At 43.2% G+C, this 21,558-nt stretch overlaps 1 protein-coding gene across 6 annotated transcripts in view; it reads right to left on the bottom strand.

Moving 5' to 3' along the window:
* The window catches only part of MAPKBP1 (mitogen-activated protein kinase binding protein 1), a 102,391-nt gene that overhangs the window by 66,029 nt on the left and 14,804 nt on the right, over nt 1-21,558 (bottom strand). For all 6 annotated transcript variants that reach the window (XM_042047016.1, XM_042047018.1, XM_042047021.1 and 3 more), the window contains exon 3: nt 7,002-7,093. In XM_042047016.1, the coding sequence (XP_041902950.1) occupies nt 7,002-7,093 (92 nt within the window). The remainder of the gene's footprint in view (nt 1-7,001; nt 7,094-21,558) is intronic.

Genomic DNA, 21,558 nt, shown 5'->3' with positions numbered 1-21,558 from the left:
TTACATCTCAGGTCTTCATGCTTTCTATCCACTGGATATTTAAGACAGGGAGATGTGAGAGACAAAGTATCCCTGCTTATTTCTGAGAAATCTGCTATTGCTGGGGAAGGAAACGGAAGGAAGGACTTGGCTACTTTTTATCATCTTTTTGGACACATCTTTTTGAAACCCAGTGTTGCTCACTTTTGACACAGAAAATTTTGTTTGGTTTGGTTGTAATGGCCCAACTCAAACCAATCTGAAGTACAGATTCAAATTATGTTTAATGATCTCAGTTAAGGGGATTTTCTTATCTTCATCTCTGAGCCCATCACCACAATTATGCCAGCTGGAAAATCTCCCCAGATGGCATGTTAAGCACAGTAGCCTCACAGAAGAAATGTTTTAACAACACTCCAGGGTCCTGGGAGATGAGAAGGGAAAAGAGATTTAACTCTTGAAAGGCAACTGTCCTGTTTCAAAGAGAACAAAGCAAGCTGCCTCTGATGTGACCAAAGATGCTGAAATTTGCTTTGAACCATACACAAGAACTTTTCTTCATTTTATGGTAGGTTTCTACATCTTAACAACACCACGGGATTCTCCTTTAGAAAAAAAAAACATAAAAAGAAAGCACAGAAATTCTCTTTCAGAGCTTTGGGTAAGTAAACTTGAAGGAGGCAGCACCAGCAGAAGTGGATTTATCTACTGGCAAGCAGCTCAAGTATTTCAATATCCCTGTACCAATTCAGGCTGCATTTAGGATACAGCCCAATAGCACTAGCGTTTATACTAAGCAAAAACCAGTGAAGAACTATACCTGCACAGAGCAGTAGAGCTTTGCTCAAACTGCACATGTACCATGTACTGGCTCTATAAGGAAGTGGATTCCTTCTGTGCACCCACAGTTTTCTAACGGCAGCTACCATTATGGCACCCAAGCAATGTGATCAATCAATTAATAAAAACAGGCACTGAAATAAGGAATACTTGTTATTTTACAAATTAGGATTTCACTGTCCATGTCATCACCAATTTTAACCCGGCCACAATGGTCATAAGTCTTGCAAAGATCCCAGTTCAGAACAACATTCTGCCTCATTCACCATCAGTCACCTGTTAGATTTGCCTCTCACAATTTGTTACTGTAGCTCACTGACCAAAAACTTCCACTTTAAGGAAGAAAGAAGGAGCAAGGCAACATCATACCTGGTAAAATTACTCAAAGTTTATCCTAAATGTTATTCTTCCATTGTGGGTTATATACAGCTTAAGGTAAAGGGAAATTGTTCTAAGCTGATAATTTATTACCTTGTGCAGTAATCTATCTATATAATGATGGAAAATTATGACTAAAACTTTCCAAGAGACTCCACATGTGCATGGGCTGGAAACCACTCAGCCTTACAGCCTATCTACCAAAACTGGAAAGAGGTATTTGAGAGTAAACCAACAATCACTTCTGGAAAAGAAAAATCCTCATTCTTTCAGCTTCCAGAGGGATTTACCACTCAGCTATGTGAGAGAGCTACACATGTGTTGAGCTGGCTCCTGAACAGATTAAAACCAATTCACTCATTTCCTGTTCATCCCCTTCCTCCCTTTGCTGTGATAGAGACCATCATCACTGCCTGTCAGTGCAGGACCTGACAGCCAGGAGGAGTATGACTCAGAAGGGCTGACAGAGTTAAATGGCTTCCACTCCGTACTGCAAATCAGCTGAGGATGAGGGATGGAAGAGGGGAAGACACAGTGAAAAGAGATGGGACTGTGGCTGGATGTTGCTGCAGTGCAGGTTGGCACACGAGAGGCTGCTGCACTGACATCCAGCACAACTGCATAAATTGCTTAAAATAAAATTTGACCCAGACATCTGTGCAGTTTTCTGATTTGAACACTCATACAACTATTTACTTCTGAATATTACTTGTCCTCTCATAAAAAAAAAAAAAAAACAACAAAACAAAACAACCAAGGTGATAAAACTGAAGAAGGAACAAGTCTAACTCTTCAATCAGATCATGCAGCAAGAAGCAGCAAGAAAAAGACTCAGTATCTTCATTTTAACTTTGATCATATAGCTCCATCTTCTATTGTCCCTCCCTTCCTATCTACAAATAAAGATGATTCATTCCGGAATAGGACAGAATACAGGCGTATCCAAATCATGCGTTCAGCAAACATACTGTGCACACACACAGAGCTAGCCAGGGGCCTGTGCTCATCCTGGCCACAGTAATTTCTGAGAGAAAGCCAGAGAAACTCATTTTACTATGTCACAGAGAGAATTCTCTATATTAAACCCATATCTGCCTTTAGCAGGAGCTGCTGCATGCAAAGAGCTATGCAAGAGCTGAAAGGGGGAAAAAACAAAAGAATATGCAGGTTGAGATTGATGAACTCGGCACACGTGCTATGTATCAAATACCAGTCTTCCCAGCAAGGACCACTAAATGTGAAAAATCCTGAAATGTATCAGAGTGGCTCCAAATTGATGAGCAGAGCTACAGGGATGCTTAAGCTAACCAAAGCATAACAGCATAGTGTTTAAAAGACATTGCACACTAAAGGGACGAAGTGCTACGTTCCCGCTCCTCAGAAGAAAAAGCACAGGCTGCTTCCTCAAGCAGACAAGTGCCTCATCTGAAGATCAGGTTCCCAACCAGCTATCAGCATCAACTGAGAGCCAAGAAAAGAAGAACAATGAGAAGTAAAATAAATCAATCTGTCACATGAACCTACAAGGCTTAAAAATCAACAGTAAACAGAACACCAAAACCAAAACCAGATAAGCTGACTAAAGCTATCTCAGCAGCTGGTCTAGAATTTAAATTATAGACATTTCACACACCCTTTTTTTCCTTTTTTAATGTTAGTCATCCTCAGCCGATTGTCTTCGTTTTGTTTCTCTTCTTGTTTCTAGGAAACAGAGCCCCAACTAGCTACTGCAAAAAACCTCAAAAAAGAATAAACTGAGAGAAGAGCAGGGAAAATGCAAAGCAGGGGAATAGAAACAAAAAAAGGACAAAGCATTGGTCCTGCCACATGAGGTAAAAAATTTGGTACATTTCTGTGTTCCCCCCCCCAAGAACAGCTTTGTTACTGCAAAACACAAACAGAGATCAAATTAAGCTACTTTGGGTTTGTTTCACTTGACAGTATAAAAACAGGTGAGTGCAGGCAGCAGATGCAAGACCTTTGCAGACGATACAATTTTCTCTCATATGTTGTCTTATTTCCCAAGACAACAGCTTTACATCAAAGTGGTAGCCTGGAATATCTGCAGCACTCAGTGCCTTTAGCCCTTTACCGCTGACATGAAGAAAGGTCTCCTATAACACAAGGATCCCACAAAAACATACCAGGGTCAGCACAGATGCCATCACACACTGCCAGAGAGGGAGCCTCATGAGGGTCAAAGCACAGAAAGGATCATATGTGCAAAAGCCAGTGGGAAGAAAAGGAAAAAATAATGTAACACTCAGCTCTTTGGCACCACAGTGGAGTTGGAATAAGTTTGGTTGCATTGGGAATTGCTTCTTTCAGTTTAAGAAACATCCCAAGAGATTCAGAAACTCCAGGAAAGTGAAAACTCAGAAAAAAATCACCTTTTTTTTTTTTAATTATTTTTTTTAATTATTTTTAATTTTTTTTTTTTAATTATTTTAGGCAAACCAGAGACCCAAACTAAGATTATGCTCAAAGAATGCCAAAGCTTTTTATGCACAAGTCCTCATTCACATAGTTGCTTTATACCTGATGTGGATGCCTGGGGCAACTGTTTTGATCTCAACCAAATCAATCTAGGTATGTTGAAAGTGTTCTTAGGAAAATACAGAGTTGTTACGTAAATTCAGCTTTTAGGGGTAGGACAGACTGGAGGAGCAAAGCACCTGCATGTCAGCATTGCAAAACCTCAGTACATGAGCAGTGGGATGGGGAAATCACTGGACCACAGTTGAGGATGACCAAGTTGCATGGACAGGTCATGAAACAACTGTGCATGAGCCATGCCCAGTCTGCTACATCGGACTCACGTAAGTAGTTTGGCATCCAGTAAATGCACAGTTCTGTCTGAACAACAGAACCCAGATTGTCACTGATAATCACTGTCACAGGGTCTGGTTGGAGCCTTGTCACTAGTGGTGTCCCCCAAGGTTCAGTACTGGGCCCAGTGTTGTTTAACTTGTTCATCAGTGACTTGGATGAAGGGGCAGAGGCCTCCTCAGCAAGTTTGCTGATGACACCAAGCTGGGAGGAGTGGCTGAGATTTCAGAGTACTGTGTTGCCCTTCAGAAGAACCTCAACAGGTTGGAGAGATGGGCAGGGAAGAACTGTCTGAAATCCAGCAAAGGCAAATGCAGGGTCCTGCACCTGGGGAAGAACAACCCCAGGCACCAGCACAGGCTGAGGGCCGACCTGCTGGAGAGCAGCTCTGCCAGGAGAGACCTGAAGGTCCTGGTGGACAACAAGCTGTCCCTGAGCCAGCAGTGTCCATGTGGCCAAGAAGGCCAATGGTGTCCTGGGGTGCATTAGGAAGAGCATTGCCAGCAGGTGCAGGGAGGTGATTCTGCTCTACTCAGCCCTGGTGAGGAGGCCACATCTGGAGTGCTGTGTCCCATTCTGGGCTCCTCAGTACAAGAGAGACATGGAGCTCCTGGAGTGGGTCCAGTGGAGTGCAGTGAGGATGAATGGCCAACTGGAGCATCTCTTTTGTGAGGAAAGGCTGAGGGAGCTGGGCCTGTTCAGCCTTGAAAAGAGACAACTGAGAGGGGACTCATCGATGTCAATCAGTATCTGAAGGGAGGGTGTCAGAGGATGGAGCCAGGCTCTGCTCAGTTGTGCCAAGCAACAGGACAAGAGGCAACGGGCAGAAACGGATGCACAGGAAGTTCCACCTGAACATGGAGAAAGCTTCTTTACTGTTCTGGGGGCCATGCACTGGAACAGGCTGCCCAGAGAGGTTGTGGAATCTCCTTCACTGGAGATATTGAAGAACCATCTGGATATAATCCCATGCCATGTACACTAGGATGACCCTGCTTGAGCAGGGAGGTTGCACTAAATGACGCTCTGTGGTCCCTTCCAGCCCTACCCATTCTGTGAGTCTGTGTAATTCAAATAGAAACAAATATAAACAAAATGAAGCTAGTGTACCAGAAAGGTCAGGATTCTTCCAAATGAAGAGACATTCACTGGAAATCAGAATGGGGGGGGGAAAAATCCCAAACTGAACAAGATGAAACTTGCATCAACTTAGTAAGGTCTGCATCAGTACCTCTCTCACGACTCCTTAACTAAAGCTCATTCTAGATTGTTAACTTGAGATTGTCTTGACTGCAGCAAATCACAACAGTATCACAAAACAGGCCAGCCATGGCACAAAAGCAGCAAGTCATATAAGCCATTAAACTTTTACAACACACATCTAATATACTCCTGCCCAGGCCATGAGATGTTACTACCAACAAGTAAGGACAGGAATTCCCCTGTAAAGCCCTAAGGAACCACATAACCTTTTAATTAGCCAAAAGAAACCCCAGGTATACTCACACTTGATTAAATCAACATCAGGCATGCTCATCAAAGGACATTGCTATTAACAAAACTAACCTATTTTCAGCTATGCAAAGGCCCAAAATATCTGTTTACTGCACTCGTTTTCTTCTCTCTCTCCTTGCCAACTTCAAGTGTAAACATATTCAGTGTCAGAAAAGATGAAGAGGAAGAGGCAAAACACACTGGAATATATTTGCCTGACTCCAAAGAGTTCAAGCATAACGGATGCTGTTGAACACTGATGTGGACCTCAAATTGTCTACAGATTAATAGACTGTCAACTGACAGAAAAAGAGACAATAGGCAGAAATTAAAACATATGAAATTCCATTTGAACACTTAAGAAAAACAAAATTTTAAAAACCCTTTAATTTCATGTTTTTATTTTGTTTGTATTACTGTCAGAGTAGTTAAACACTGGAACATGATCCCCAGAGAGATTGTGGCACCTTCATCTCTGGAGATACTCAAAAGCTGTCTGGCCATGGTCCTGGGTAACCTGCTAGAGGTGACCCTACTTGAGCATGAGGATTGGACTAGATGATCTCAGGAGGCTCCCCCAACCACAACGATGCTGTGATTTGGTGAACTAGGATTATCACCAGGACAGGCAAAAATTCTAGCCAGTTTCACTGACTCCATCTCTCATTTTAGCCACAAACACAGAATCTTTAAATATTGCTAGCACACTTCTTGTATCCTTGAAAACATCATCTACAATTGATGTGGAAGTTCTTTTCTTCTAATTCCAGCTTTCATATCTTAAGGGTATGTCCACACAATATGAGTTGGAGATAGTGCCCTTGGTCTTCCCTTTTAGCTTGCTGACCAGCAGAACAAACAAATTCGAAGGAGAGCCAAACTCATACTGATACATGCATTCCAGCAGACCTCTCCAGCCCTCACCTATGTCTCTATAGGTAGCTCTTTTGCTTTCCATCAAAGTCTCCTTCTAGATATCTCTATTTGAACTGAGACTACAGCTGACAGATGTGTTTCACTCCAAAGAACCCACATATAAGCAGGTTCAGGCTATAAGCCTGAAATCTCTCCTCATATTTGGCTGAGGAACATGGTAAGTCATAAATTGCAGGGAATCTACAAGAAGGCTTTTGTCAATTCATTGAAAGCATCACTTGCTCCATTAGGTATTTATTGGATTGAGAATTGCACTGAGTTATGCTTACATTCATCACACTACAGAACACAGTGAAAAGTCCACAAAATGTATTTAGCTCCCAGCTTAGAGCAAGAGGAATGAGAGTAGTTCCATTAAAACTTGATAATGCAAACCCTTTCCCTTGCCAATTACGCTAACAGCGCTGAGTCTCATCATTCTCTGGTGTTTAAAGAGCAGTAAACAGGCTTCCTATAGAAGATGATAGTGGAAACACCCTGAATCCTTATGTTAATGCATCAGTCGTGGTTTATTTTAGCTTTGAGGAATGTGGTTAGTGACTCACCCTGCTGGATAAGCAACGAGGCCAGTTCTGGGGTCACAGGCTAATCCTCTGCCTCCTGACACGGTTATGCCCAACACCTTCTCCAAAGTCACCTAGAACATACAAGAAAGAAAACAAGAAGTACCATGAAACGTGACTGTAGTTCAAATAGATCCATAAAACAGATGCTGATGGTCTGGTTCACACTGGTTCCCTGGTTCTTAGAAATCCACCAAGAAGCACCCAGGTACATAAGGTTGTTCCCATTCAACTTTCAATATAGGCATAGGCAAATACTGCTAGGGTACAGAGAAGGAGTTATCAACCCACTTATTACTTTCTCTATGCCAGAGCATTGCAAACAGAGGATTGCAAGTAGCAGATAGTACTGTGAAAAGCTGGGATGCACATTCATTGACCATGGATTCCCATCCTCCCAGTAAGTGCAACATACCACTATCTCTGGATATCTCTAGAGATACCACAGTCTCTAGAGCTTGGCTCTTTCCTGAAAACTGTTTCCAAGTTGACCCATTCTCTTTGTTGCTTCCATCCAGTAGTGGGTTGTTCAGCCTGGCCCCAGTCTTGTTTTCCTAGGAACTAAATAGTCAGTTTTTCCTACAGTGCTTGAATTGGAAATCACAACTAGTGGTCGAGGGCATCTCTTGCCAGGAATCATGAGACAGAATGCCATAAACATTCCAAGCCTGTTGCATACCAATGACCCTTGCAAGAGACTGTTATCTAAAACGTCCCCACACTCCCCTCAGGCAAAGATATCAACTATTTTTAGGAAAAGAAAAGAAATGCAACTGGGAAGATCTACTTGGAAGATATAAAGACCTCTGTGGTAAGTAGCTGATAAAAGCAAAAAAACCAAAATGGGAAGGACGGGTGACAAAAGGACATGACACAACGTTTTGGGGAGCACTCCCTGGCATAGAAAGCATCAGAATTCAGTGATTACCCCAAAGCAAAAGGTTGCAGTGGGATTACACTGCACAAAACCTGGTTAGTGGCATGAAAGAACTCAGCCTCTGAGCACAAACCAGTTCTTAGCCCTGGGGCTATTTTGAGCAACACAAAATTATTCTCTTTCCTTTACATTTGCACAGCTTGATTTTATTTATTATATATTTGATGCATGCATTCCTCCTCAGTATTGCTGTCTGTGCCAAATTCAAGGATTTTACTGGGTCACAGTCTTCTGGTTTTAATTATCATCATCATCTAAGTTATATTTGGTTAAGGCCTTAGAGGCATGGACACAGCATAAGAAGCTACTATTGCAATAATTACTACTGTCTTTAATAGCTGCCCTGAAGACGAACATCTTGCATTTATACCAACGTGGCGCACAAAAGGCAGGGGCGGGGCAGGTTTCCCACGCCGCCCTGACCATACACCTTACCAGACCTGAGGAGTTCTGCTGCAGGGTGACACACAAGGCCTCACTGAGCTCATGGCTCAGGTTACTAGGTAAGGGGAGAGAAATAACCCCACACAGAGAACCACATTGATTCAGCAGGTTAAGCAGGGCTGAGGTGCTGCCACTTAACATGAGCCATCCATGCTTGCAGCTAGTTCAAATATGGCCCGCCTTCAAACCAGTGACATGGACAGTGGAAGATTTCATATTCCAATCCCTGGAACAACTTGGTCTTTTTTTCCCCTCTTATTAATAATCTACCCCAGATACTTTAAGACATTATGAGAAACCACCAAATTGTTCCCTTCTCTTGCAAATTGAGAATCTCTGAAAACATGGCTTTTACAAAACTCCACTGGATTTTTGTTAATTAAGAACATGCAATTAAAAATGCAGTTACAAATTGACCAATAAAGAAAGGAACTAGTTTTGTTTTAACTTAATATTGGAACAAAAATGCGGGGGTTGAGGAGAGGAGTGGGAAAGGCCAGGAGGATATCTACTCTTCCAGACTTGTTACCAATACTTCAAAACACATATCCTTTTAAAGTAGCCTCAAAAATGTACAGGAAGAACTCAGTGCTTCTGCTGCTGAGATTCTGGCTCATATCAGCAGTTCCCAGACTAGGAGAGGTTTAAATTCCTACAGAAAATACATTCTTGACAGCAAAGGAGGAAGTGGAAGAGACGTGTGCCATTCAAGTAGCTCCATCTACATAAGGCATCAATCTCTTGATGCTGTCAGCAAACATCAATTTAGCAATGCTGTGATTACACTGCTCAGCACAGGCTTTAGCTCCATCTGGCTGTAATTGCCACTATCCTAAAAGGCACTGCTTGACCTTGGCTATGCAGATATTCAGCAGCAATTCAGCAACCTACTTTCACCAACAGGTATGTTTTTGCTCTGCAAGGACATTTATTGAGCCTCTCAGTGTGCAGTCTCACACCGCAGCTGAGCTGATCTTACAGCAGCCTGTCTTGGAGGAGACCGTTCCTTCCTCCCTCATCCTACTCAGCGCAGTGACACCCCCCGCCATTTCCCTCACTCCCGACAGCCCCGCCATGGCAATTATCTGTCCAGAAGACCAAACCAGCAGAAAACCATGTTCTACTTTTTGTTTTCTGTTTGACAGCCTGGGAAAAACCACAGGAAGCCCAAATTCAGGGAAAAAAACCAATACCCTTTCCCTAGCAACTGGATCAATCCAGCTGCACATCCAAAGCCCAATCTGACTCCTCCAAGTCTTTAAGAGGAAGAGAAACCAAACGGGAGCACTACCTGATTTGTCTTGACACTCTCACCTCACCATCACCAAAATGTCACCCTTACTCCAGCCTCCTCTCTCACTCTAGAGTCAGTGGAGGTCCCCTGCTGCTCTGCCAACAGATTTTTTGTGGCAATGCTAGGATGTGGAAAGTCTACCTTTCTCCTATGGTCAGCACACAGCTTGACATAAAAGGAGTAACTCGTTCTTCCAGTCTAATTATTTTACTGTCAGTGAGTATCTTCTGGCCTCCAACAGATCATTTGTTCCTTTAGAAAAAGGCAACTGTCAAGGCCACACCTCTGGTATTGACAGACCTAGTGCCACAGAAGGAGATACCTGTCTCTAGACTAAAGACTCAGAACTAACTTTCTGAAAAAGGCTTTCCCTCTTTTGTTCCTAGTCTTAACTTCAAAAACTTTCTAGTGTAAAGAACCTGAAAGGCAAACCCATAAAGCCTATCCAAAGGCAGCACCTCCACATAATAATACTCGAGTATTAAAACCAACTTGCATTGAAAAGGAGTGCGTATAAATTTAAAATGTGATCTTACAAGACTTGTGAGCTCTACTCCCATGAACCTGCCCACAATACACCACAGCTTTTTCCCCGTGACCAGCTTCCAGACTGGGTGACACAAGGGCAAGAGACAGTCAGCTTGTCACAAAACTTGAGAATGAAAAACATGTCAGAGAGAAAAAACAATAGGTAACAACATAGTATGAACTGGATTCTTCTCAATTTGCCAGCTAAAACAAACGAATGCTTAATATGGTTAATTAGGGCAAAAACACATCAACTTTAACTTCCTAATCTGGAATTAAGATTTGTCAGCAAAGGGCAGATCTGTTGATACAGGTCTGCTGTAATCCCACTTCTGAAGTTACCACTTACAACAAGGCAGGAACCCACTTCCTCCTGTGGTAAAGGCAGTCTCCCAGTCCTACACAGCCATAAACACTGCCATTCAGACAAGTCTCCCAAGTCGTACTTCAGCACACATCAGTCAGAAATGCATTATCTTGCACACCTTCCCAAGTCTGACACGAGCTGACCACAGGACCTGGAGAGTTCCCCTGCAGATCTGAGACACTGTTCATTACCAATAGCTCCTGTGTTTGCCCAGTTTGCATCCTACAGTTGTCAGACATGTCACTGCTTGCTCAGGCCTTCACAGGCAACTAATGGGCCACCTCAACACCCTCATCCAAACCTGGGAACAACTGCAAGACTAAACCTGTCATTTGTACCTAAATTAGAGGCAGGAGAGGAGGCTGACTAGCTGCATTTGTTTCTTCATCTTGAGGCTTCTATTAATAGCATTTGGCACTTTCAGTCAAGGTTCTCTGTGTGACTTGCAAGAGTTACTGAATTGATCCATACACAAGAAACACTTCTGCAGCTCATTTTGCACTGCCACTATGCTATCTGGAACCATCCCATCTCCATTCCTTTAAGGTCAACTTTTATTCGAATTTCAAGGCTCAATACACACTTAGGCATCAAAATCTGTGCAGCTAACACTTGTCTTGCAAAATCTGATATTCAGCCATTTTAGAGGCTTAAATCTAAATTTGGTTACTTGGAACTGCACAAACGTGTAAAGAAATTTTAGCACCTAAGCAGATCCCTTACCCTGTTCCTTCCACATCAAATTCCAACAGATAGGTAGGACCAAACCAGCAGAGTCCTGAATTGCAGGACTCAAGGTACCAACAGGTATTCACGGCAGCTGGGCCTTTCCAGAAAGAGGGGTCTCACTGCAGCCCAATCCCACCTGGAAGTCAAAGGGCATATCTGAGAGCAGCCCTTGCTTCTATCAGGCACAGTCCCACACAGCACATGGGGAAAGCCCATGCCTGCAGGAAAAAGCCATGCCATCGCTGCCTTCCTACTGAGGTGCAGATAATCATTTTGGAAAGACTGATCTAAACAGCCTTTGCCAGCCTCATTTGACTTTTCAGAAAACTCAATGTCTGACCAGCTGCTCCCAGGTCTCAGAGTGAGTTTTGTACTTGCGTGAGCTCTTTCTGTTGTTTTGAGGAAGTTACCACAAACAGTTGCTTCCATATGCTGTAAGGACAACACAGAAATCCTTGAAGGATCAACCCAACTTCACCCCCCCCGCAAACACTTTCCTCTTTCCCATCATTTGCATTCTTTCGGGACCATCTACACTTGCAAAGCCATGCAGGGATACAGGAGACAAACTGAGGCCTGCACATCCAGCCAGGATGCTGTTAGAAAGCAGTAGTAAACACACCCAGCACCGCAATAATTTCCACCAGAACGGGTGCCAAAAGGGACAACCCAGTCACACTGACAGTCCTGCCTGACCTGTCACAGGTGCTCTGCCTACAGCTGCACTGCTTTACTACTGAACCACTGCTGCTGGGTAGGAGCTCCTGTATCTGTGCCTGTTTGCACACCAGCAGATTTCTGTGGTCTACCTTCATCTAAAAGAAAGAGAGTAAAAGAAATTTTCAAGAGAAAGCCATCTTTAACACCAGGCATCCCTCAAGGAGTCTTGACTGTAGGCTGAATAATGCTGCTACTCACCTCATCATTCTCCCCAGACCAGCAAAAGACTAAGCAGGAGTTGAACAGTATTTCAGCCCCTCATCCCCATACTCATAAGCTAAAGAAATTAGAGTTTTCTGACTTGGTTATCTCACCTCCTGCCTTCTTACAGTATCTTCATTCTCTTTTGGGCTCAAAATCTCATCATTCACTACAAGCACAATTTATTTAAACATGGAAATAAAAAAGCAAAGCATTTGAGAGGATTTGTGCTACTCTCCAGCACTCAAAATGACAACCAAGGGGAGAAAACTGATGTTACTGTACAGGGCTGTCCACACGCCCCAGTAACTACAACATTAGGCAGGAGGCTACAGCCTGAGAAAACCATGTCCAGCAAGCAGATATGTCTGTTCCAGACTTCACGAGATCAGCCACCTTGGATCAGAGACCAATATCTAGCCCTGGTTTCTTTTTCCATTTGCAGCCAAAAACAAAGGAAGAATGGTATAAAGAAATGTATGGAAAAAGTTTAAGAACAGGGAAAATAAATTTGATTCTTTCTCACCTCCTGTCAGTCTTCCAGTCTCGAAATAGATATTCTCCATTTATAACTTATTTCAGTAGAATTCTCTACCATCAGCTTATCCACTCTGTCTATAAAAGCTTAGCATTCACTGCATCTTTTGGCAAGGAACTCCACCAGTCCGGTATATTGCAAGATGAACCATCTTTCATTATTTGTTTTAAACCTCACTTCTAATAGTTTTATTTCACGTGCCCCAATCCTTATACAGGAAGAGACAGTGAATAGTCAGTCCCCATCCACCACCTCTAGGTGGTTCATGATTTTGTAAGGAGCTATACTATCACCCCAAGTCATCTGTGTTCCAAGTACAAGAGTCTTCACTAAGTCACTTTGTGGCTCTCCTGAAAGCCATTGCATATCCTTTCTCAGTTCTTCTGTGAAGCCACTTCCAGGCCCACTATATTCTTCCTGAGATGAAGTGGAAACACCAAGACCACATGCAGCTTTCCAGGCATGGCCACAGCAAGTGTTTACAGAGCAGAATAATATAGTCCATTTTATTTTCCATTTTTTTTCCATTAATACCTTACTCTCAATCTCCCTTTCTGATGCCTAAGATCATTTACAGAGCACAACAAAGAGGTCATCCCTGCTCAGCAAACCCACAGATAAGAACTGCCTGCTGCTTTGCATTTGGAAACTTATGCTCCATTCTGTCCTGTCTGCTCCCCTATGGAATGGGAAATCCTATTCTTGAATTAATAGTTTGATTTCAATGTGCCCCTTTCTCTCCATGCCATTGTGAGCATTTATGATGAAGAGCATCCTCAGAGAGAGCTCTTGCAGCACAACTATTCCAATCCATTCCAGAATGGCTAGTTCTATAAATGTCCACAACCAGACAAGTTCTATTTTAAAAGCCTTCCCATGGGCCTATGTATAACACAGTTAACATTTGAATCCATTTAATTAAGTAGCGGCATCAAGTCAGCATGACAAGACAACATCCATCAGAGTTCATCTACCATCCACTGCACAATGTGCCTGCCTTCATCCCTCTCTCCTACCTCAAAGCAGGCATATTAATAATATATGTGCAAAGGCACACGCTCCTGAAAAAGCAGAGGATGCAGAAATCCCTGAGATACATGACCCATGAGGGTTACTTTGAAAAGCCTTCCGTAGCACATCAAGTAATCAGTTGTAACTAAGTAGCGATCTTGCATGAGAAGTGGCTACATACTCATCTGTTCTTTTGTCTTAAAAGAAAAATGCCTTTACTGGTTGACTTGAGAGCCCAGTGGTCCTTGGACCAATACACTGACACAGCGAGCTCCAACATCAGGCCTGAGTTCCACAACAGCACCGTGGTTTGCACGTCTGTCTCTACGTTCTGCTTCCAGGGTTTTCAGCACCTCTGCACGCACTCCAACATGTTTTCCATGCTGCTACACAGCAAAGTCGTATCAATGCACTCAGGCATCCAATACATGAAAATGCTGAAAATGTAGCTGTACATTGTCAGCGTCAGCATTTAAGAAATAGCTGTCTATCTTACATAAGTGAAATTTGATACAGAGCGCCAAATCTCACAGCTGGCCCTGTTTGTACATCTCTGCTGCTGCCCCCGAGCCCCACTGCAAAAAAGCACGTCCAACCTCCAGGGACCAGTGCACACGTTGTAGGCTCTAATCCATCGTCTGAACACACTGTCTGATGTCCTGTTACTGCTGCAGAAAAACAAAGGCTTGAAGTTTTACATTTAGTTCTGCTGAGCTTTGTCTGGCACATAAAACACAGAACACTAATTACAGTATACTGTTCTACTTAAGGGGCTGTCAGCATTTCCACTGCAAAGCCTTCATTTCAGGGCTTTATAACACAGCTGTGAAATATTCATTTTGCACTTCGGCTTAACATGCAAAGGTCTGGCTTTGGACCAGGTTCCTCTGCCTGACTTTTTTTTTTGGGAGTTAGGGTTTTTATTGTTGGTCTGGCAGGGGGAGGGCTGAAGATGGGTGGATGGAATTAACTGCAGGAGATGTTTGACTTACAAAAGTGCACAAAGAATGAACAAAACCACTCAGCTCCACAGTTGGTTTCTGTCCCTCACCTACCCAATGTGTTCCCCTGCTTTTGTATATGCATATAGAATATGCACTTTTAAATTTCTTTTACATATATATAATACTATATTTTTTAAGAGGTTTTTCTAGCCTCTCCCTCTTCTCCAGCCTGAGTCTTTCTTCCCTCAGCAACCAGTGCTAGGAAAGAGCAATGTCTTGACAAGCCTGGAGACTGAAAATATTCCACCTGCAAAAGGCAACAGTAGCAAGCCAAGCTCCAGCACACAACCCATTCAGAAGGTCTCTGGCTGACAGAGCAGTCTCCATTTCTCTCGCTGTAAGCCTCCTAAGCCTTGCTCACAGCCACCATTGCACACTCACACCAATTGCCCAACTGACCCTCCAGGAACTACTCCAAGACCATCAAATTGGTTTCATGCAACCCACTACACAGATATGTTCCAACATTTTAAGGTGTTTCCAGCCAATGCCCAGTTTAAAGCAGTATTCATGAGGGAAAAGCATTCAGAGCTATGAACAAGCCCTCACAATTAACCCATTTAAAAAAATAAAGTGGAAGAGAAAAAAAAAAAAACAAACACAAAGCAAAACAAAACACAAAAACACCTGACCAGAACATCATAGTCTGACACAAGCAGTTGCCAACTCTATGCAATTTGATTTCAAGATAACCACTTTAAGAACATTAGGGAACAATCTCCCACAACATAAGTAATGAATGGCACTCCTTGGCACAAGAGTGGCAAGGGTAGAAACAAACTTGATGAAAGGTTTTGAATCACTGAGTTTTGGGAAGCATTACATTTGTAAACCTGCATAAAAGGAGAGGTGGAATGGGGGGTATTCCAATGGAAGCGCTGAGCCTCAGCTCTAATAGCTCTGCCAGGTGTGTTGCACAGGGGTTGCAACAGGAGTGTGCACACATTTACTAAAAATGATCCAGACAGTTGGACAAATGGAACAAATCAGGGACGAAGGTGGGAGAAAGGGAACATAAGCAACCCAGGGTCCCCACAGGCTGTCTTTCCACAGCGTGCGTGCATTCATCCATCTCTCCACAGAGCCTCTCTGGCCTGCTCTCCCCTCCTGTGCTGGCTGCTTTCAGTCCAATTCCAGCTGTCAGGGCTGCATTCCTGACCCATCAGCCCCAGCTGTCAGGGGCTACGTGCTGAATCTGCACTCTGCCTTCTTCTTCATGCACCTGAAGAAAGGCAGTCCCAGGCAGGCCATAAATACCATTGCACAGCCCCGGGGAGTGGGTGGGAGGCTATTAAAAGCACCTCTACCAGGAACCATAGCGAGGGAACTTAGAATTGGCAGCAGAACACACCTGCAAGTGTTCCTGCGGCCTGCAAACAGGACACGTCGATAATTTCCTACCAGCTTCTGCAGCACAACATAGCCATCATTAAATAATCTTCTGTTTCTTCATTTAACACCAATTTTCTCTTCCCGACCACCACAGCAAGTTCAATTTCTTCCTAAATACTGCAGGGATGAGGAGAGGCCCGTGTAACCTTACCAACTCTTGGCTAAACGCGTGACAAGCAGCAGTTTCTCCTCCTTCTACCATTCAGTCATCATTGTCACTGTACAAGCAACACCAACTCAGACTTTCGTGAGATTTCACAAAACTTGCACAAAATCTAAGCTTCAGAGATACAAGCATGATGAATGGACAAGAGACAAAGCATGTGTAAATTGTCCACCATTGCTGGTGTTGTCACGATGCTATTTTGACTTTGGTGTGGGAAACTCTTTTTGTTGATGTAAGCAAAGTTTGTGAAGACTGCGTGATGAATGTATGAAATGAATGTAAAAAAAAAAGCGACATTAAACAGGTTACAGGTATTGCTGGTACATAAAGAGTCAGTCCTGATTTGTTCCAGACTAAGCATCTGCACATGGAGTCAATCAGACCAGCTCCACAGGTAGTTAAGCCCCATGGAACACAATAGAGACACCTCTGTGTGGGCAGGCTTCAAAGAAACCCTTCCTTGAGCTCTTGGGACCCGGAATTCTGCAGGATCAGTCCGCCACAAGAACCAGATTTTTCCACTTTGCAAATGTGCATTACTTTTTCATAAGGAAAGAGAGCAGACAATATACCAGGCTTTACCAGGGTATGCTTTTGCCCTCCCACATAGGCAATTTGTCTGGTGATTTCTTTTCTTTGTAGTAGAAGATGGAGCCAATTCACCTTTCCCTGCATCAAGAACTACGTATACAAGGATTAGGTACAAATGCGAACTTGCAACGCTCCCCTAGTCTGTCCCAACAGTGGAGATCAATGGAAGCAACTTCTGACTTTCTGGCAGTCTTACATATGGGTCTCCTCCAAATCCATGCACAGGGGCCTGAATATAGGAAAAGAAAGTGCTTCAGTGAGGACAAATACCAAAAAAAAAAAAAAAAAAAAAAAAAAAAAGGCCACTACAACTCCCTTGGGCAGAGTTTCAGTTACTCATATAAGGGTTTGAAATCAAGCAGGAACAAACAGTTCTCTTAGTGTAAGGGTCACTGTTCATCATCATTAATCACCACTTCCCAGATAGGAAAGGCTCCTTCCCCTCTGTTTTGCCCAGGCTTTAGCACTCACAAGAAGCAAGAAACAAGAATAAGAAAAAGAGCCAAACAGCAATGTGGGCACAGGCTGGCAAGACTGCTCCCTCTGTGGCTCTGCGGAAGTCCCTCCTCTTGGTCCCAATCCTGAGCTGAGCTTGCTCCTAAATGCAAATAGGCAACGGTTAAAAGTCCATAGCTCCTCGGGCATATACTCCAAGGAAACCATGGCAGAACCACATAATTCTTGACTCTGGAGAAGTCAAACACAGGGGCCATAACACGGCACTTCTAATACTGATACCGTCATGGCAAGGAGCTCTATCCTAAATCACCTCCTGCTGAACTCTATAAACAACGCATACATTCAAACTAAACTTGGACACAGAGAAGACAGACTGAAAGAGAGGGAGCAGAAAGCCTTCCCCACAGTTAACCCTGCTGAGGGGAACCACAGAAGAAAGCCACATCTCAGCACTTCAAGAAAAGCATCATGTTACAATCTCCTTCCCCTTAATTTCTTCTCTGGGGCTTATTTTTGGTATAAACGGATCTGTGAACTGTTTGACAAGGCTTGGGGGAGAATTTAGTGGCTGATCTTGAGTCCAAGAGTAGAAACACACAGAGCTGTGCAGGATGAAGAAAAGCCTTTTGATCAGCCTGGCTGAGGCAACACACATAATTCATTTGTGATTTCTTTATTCACCCATGACCCCATGCCAAATCAATTAATTTTTATCCTTCACCAGTGATTTACACAGCCATTCTGTCCTAAAAGTCTTCGACTGCCAGATGTCATCCCTACCTACCCAGCCCGCGTCATCATGAAGGCAACTATGCGTTCTAGAGGGCACAGCTGTAGGAAGTCTTAAAGAAACTGGAAGTACTGTCTTACAGAGACTCTCTGTATATAAAAGGCCCACCTGTTCATGCCCAGATTCCTTACACAGAGCAGGTATCTGTCCCTGCCACAGGAGGTCAGAGAGCTGACCTCCCCTGACACCTGAAGGATCTTGCCTGTAACACCTGAACCGTTCCAGGACTAGACACCTTGTCCTCCCATGCATGCATCTCCCTAAGATTTCAGTGATGTTATGGGGGAAAGTACATACTTGCATCCTCAGGGAATGAGAAAATGGTTTTGTTGTGAGCTGATTTAAATTACGTTAAAAAATTACATATCAGCAATTTAAGATGGGAATAAATACAACAGGAAGGACAGAGTAAGCATGAAGCATTTATCACACAGACAACATCCCTATGGAAGGAGGCAGGAGGTAAAGAGATTAGTATTCCATCTCTCCCTGAACATGGTCTGAGCTATTTGTTATTTGTTTCACAGTACTTGCAAGAAGTCCCAACAAACGCAAAACCCTCCTGTACTTACAGCAGGCAGCAACGTGTACTCTCGTACAGCTGGCAATCTACAACCAAGTATAAGAGGACTGGCTGGCAATACCACACAAACACTGAGGGTAAATGTCTTGAACATGCAACAAATTAGCAACAGATCTGGGAATAATCTCACTCCCTCCCAAATTCCAGCAGCTATCTACTGTGTAGACTATGCTGCACCGTTGCAGTACCTCACTCCTGCTTGAGACCAAGGACAGTATTTTTAAAGAATGCTTAAAAATTAATCAAAAGAAAACATGAGAGATTTCTTTATTTTGCCTGAGCCAATCAGTATATACAGAAGGAGACATTCAAGCTCCCTGCCCGCCCCCCACCAACACTCACTGCCTAGCTCTAGGCAATCCCTTCCTGCACTCTTCTCTGCCCTCTGTCCCAAAGAATAAGCTTCTTACAGAACAGCCTCTATCAGCATCTTGCCCTTCATGCATCCTGGAATTAAGAAGCTCTTCACATCTGTCCACCAACATGCATATTGAGCAACCAAGAGATTTGTCCTGTCAGCCAGAAAGGACACCACGTCCCCCAGGGGAAGTGATACATAGGAACATGGGCCAAAGACTGAGAAAGCAAGCTGAAGAGAACAGCACAAGCATCGTCTCCTCAACAACTCTGCTGCCACTTCCTCCTGTTCCAGTACAGGGGAAAGCCCTTCACTGTACTGATGGTGATCCCATCACTGCCCCTGCTGCTCAGTCACCACCACAGACAACTCTAGCAAACCCGTATGTGCTCACTCAGGTACCACTGAGCCATCTTTCTGCTGCAAAGATGCAAAATTGTACTCCAGGAGAATCAATCTTTATCCACAGTCACAGCAGATGTAGAATTCAGTTTAGTCTTTTCCAAACAGTCAAAATTTCTTACAAGTTTTATGACCTACACCCAGCATCCCAAAGACCTGAATACTCTTCCTGTAAGTCAGCATCAAGAAACACCATCAATCCTCTCACTTTTGCACACACACAGGAAACCACCACTAAACAATAAACCACACAGAGACAAAAGGTTATAAAGGTAACTACAAAGCAATCCTAAACAAACTCATTAAGTTGTTCATTCAACTCACTTTCCTTCTTCACTTGCTCTGCCCTTAAATCACTTCTTCCTGTGATTTTTCCCAAGCACCTTTTCAGTTTCTTTTCCTGAAGGAAACAAAATCTGTAAATGAGGGGTACAGCAGTCCAACATAAGCTGACATATTTGAGTAGCTGTTAAAGGTGACTTAACAGAAAAAAGAAAAAAGGAGTAGGCTGCCATCTAAGTCCCTTAAAACCCTAAAAGAGAGGGAGTAGCACTGGAAAAGAAGTCTCCTCTAGTTTGCATTTAGGCTCAGGAGCATGGGTAACTGGTAGAATTACCAAACGTTAGAGCTGAGGAAGTGAAACCATACTCAGAAGAAATAATTTTTATCCACAGACTTTAAAAACACTTGTTTTTGTTACCATGTGGTTTCTGCCATATTTCAAGAAAGCAAACCTTTGCAATAACCACCATTTCTTGTTGAGAAATTCAGAAAGCCCTAGATCCAGGCACACAACCGACTCTTGTTGCTTCGACACTTCACAAAGCACTGCTGCTTTTACATGTTTAGTTCTTAGCAAAAATCCCTGTTGTAAAAAACAGAATGCAAAAGCAGAAATAATGGAACTCCAGTCTTCAGCAGAGAGCCAACACTCCCAGTTTCCTGGTAAATAGCTTTAGACACATTCACTTACTCAGAAGCATTTAGCAGAACTTGTCTGGATAAGAAATACCTTTGAGTGACACATGTAGTTCAGAAATAGCTGAACTACAGTCCTAAGTACATTTCTGCAGTTAAAACGAGGAAGATAATAACACTTGAAGAGCAAAGCAGCACAAGAGAGAACATCCCTGTTGACTGACACTTGTGCTGAACCACTGTGCTCACCCTGCTCAAATTGTATTTTTCTCCAGCAAAAAGAGAGCTATAAAGCTTCTATGCAGCTTGTGTCCACTCCCTGCTGCAGTGCACTGGCAGACAGGTAGTGGGCAACTGCTGGATACAAGTTTTACTGTCACCCCTGCACCAGAACTACCTCCTGCATGAAGCCAGGCTGCAATTCCCATCATGAACCAGAGAAGAGGTGTTGGATGAAACGGAGCTGATGGCCTGTCAGAGTTGAAAGAACACAGCTGATGATTTGGACTCTTTAAAAAAAAAAATGCAGAAAGAAATGACTGTAGAGAATTGTTCATGGAGCACTGAACCCCAGAAATGTTCCCACATGTACGCAGTCTTGTCTCTCCTCTTCTAATTGCATCAGTGTGTTTAAGAAAAGACATTACTTCCACCTGCAAACTTTGCTGCAGATTGATACCTGCAATAGAGCATTTGGGAGACAATATTGTGTAAGGATCTATTTAAAAATTAGCAAAGTCAAAACAAGTACTTAGAGTTTAAAGATGGAATTAACCCACAAGCAAAGACTGAAACTGGCTGCTCAGTGCTTATCAGCACTTTCTGCTTTTTCTACAGAGGTCACTTCCTACATTCCCCTCAGGTGAGATACAAATCTGTTAGTGACAGAAAGGACCACAGAAATTGGCACAAGCTGTCACAGCAGCTGAATTGACCAAGCAAATACTAGCACTAAACAATCTCAACAAAGAACCAGAGAGCTACTTCTAAATTGCAAGAGTTATATTTACAAGTACTGCCTGGGAGAAGTCCTGAGCACACTCCCCATAGTTTAAAAGGTGATAGCAGCATCCCAATGCACCTGTGAAACCACAAATGATGCCACTT

The sequence above is a fragment of the Corvus kubaryi genome, unplaced genomic scaffold (assembly GCF_017639235.1).
Source record: "Corvus kubaryi isolate FWS band 111438036 unplaced genomic scaffold, C.kubaryi_AGA036_p1.0 66, whole genome shotgun sequence".
In the NCBI taxonomy this organism is placed as follows: domain Eukaryota; kingdom Metazoa; phylum Chordata; class Aves; order Passeriformes; family Corvidae; genus Corvus; species Corvus kubaryi.
The sequence above is the reverse complement of the archived record's forward strand: the minus strand, read 5'-3'. Positions and strand labels throughout refer to the sequence as shown.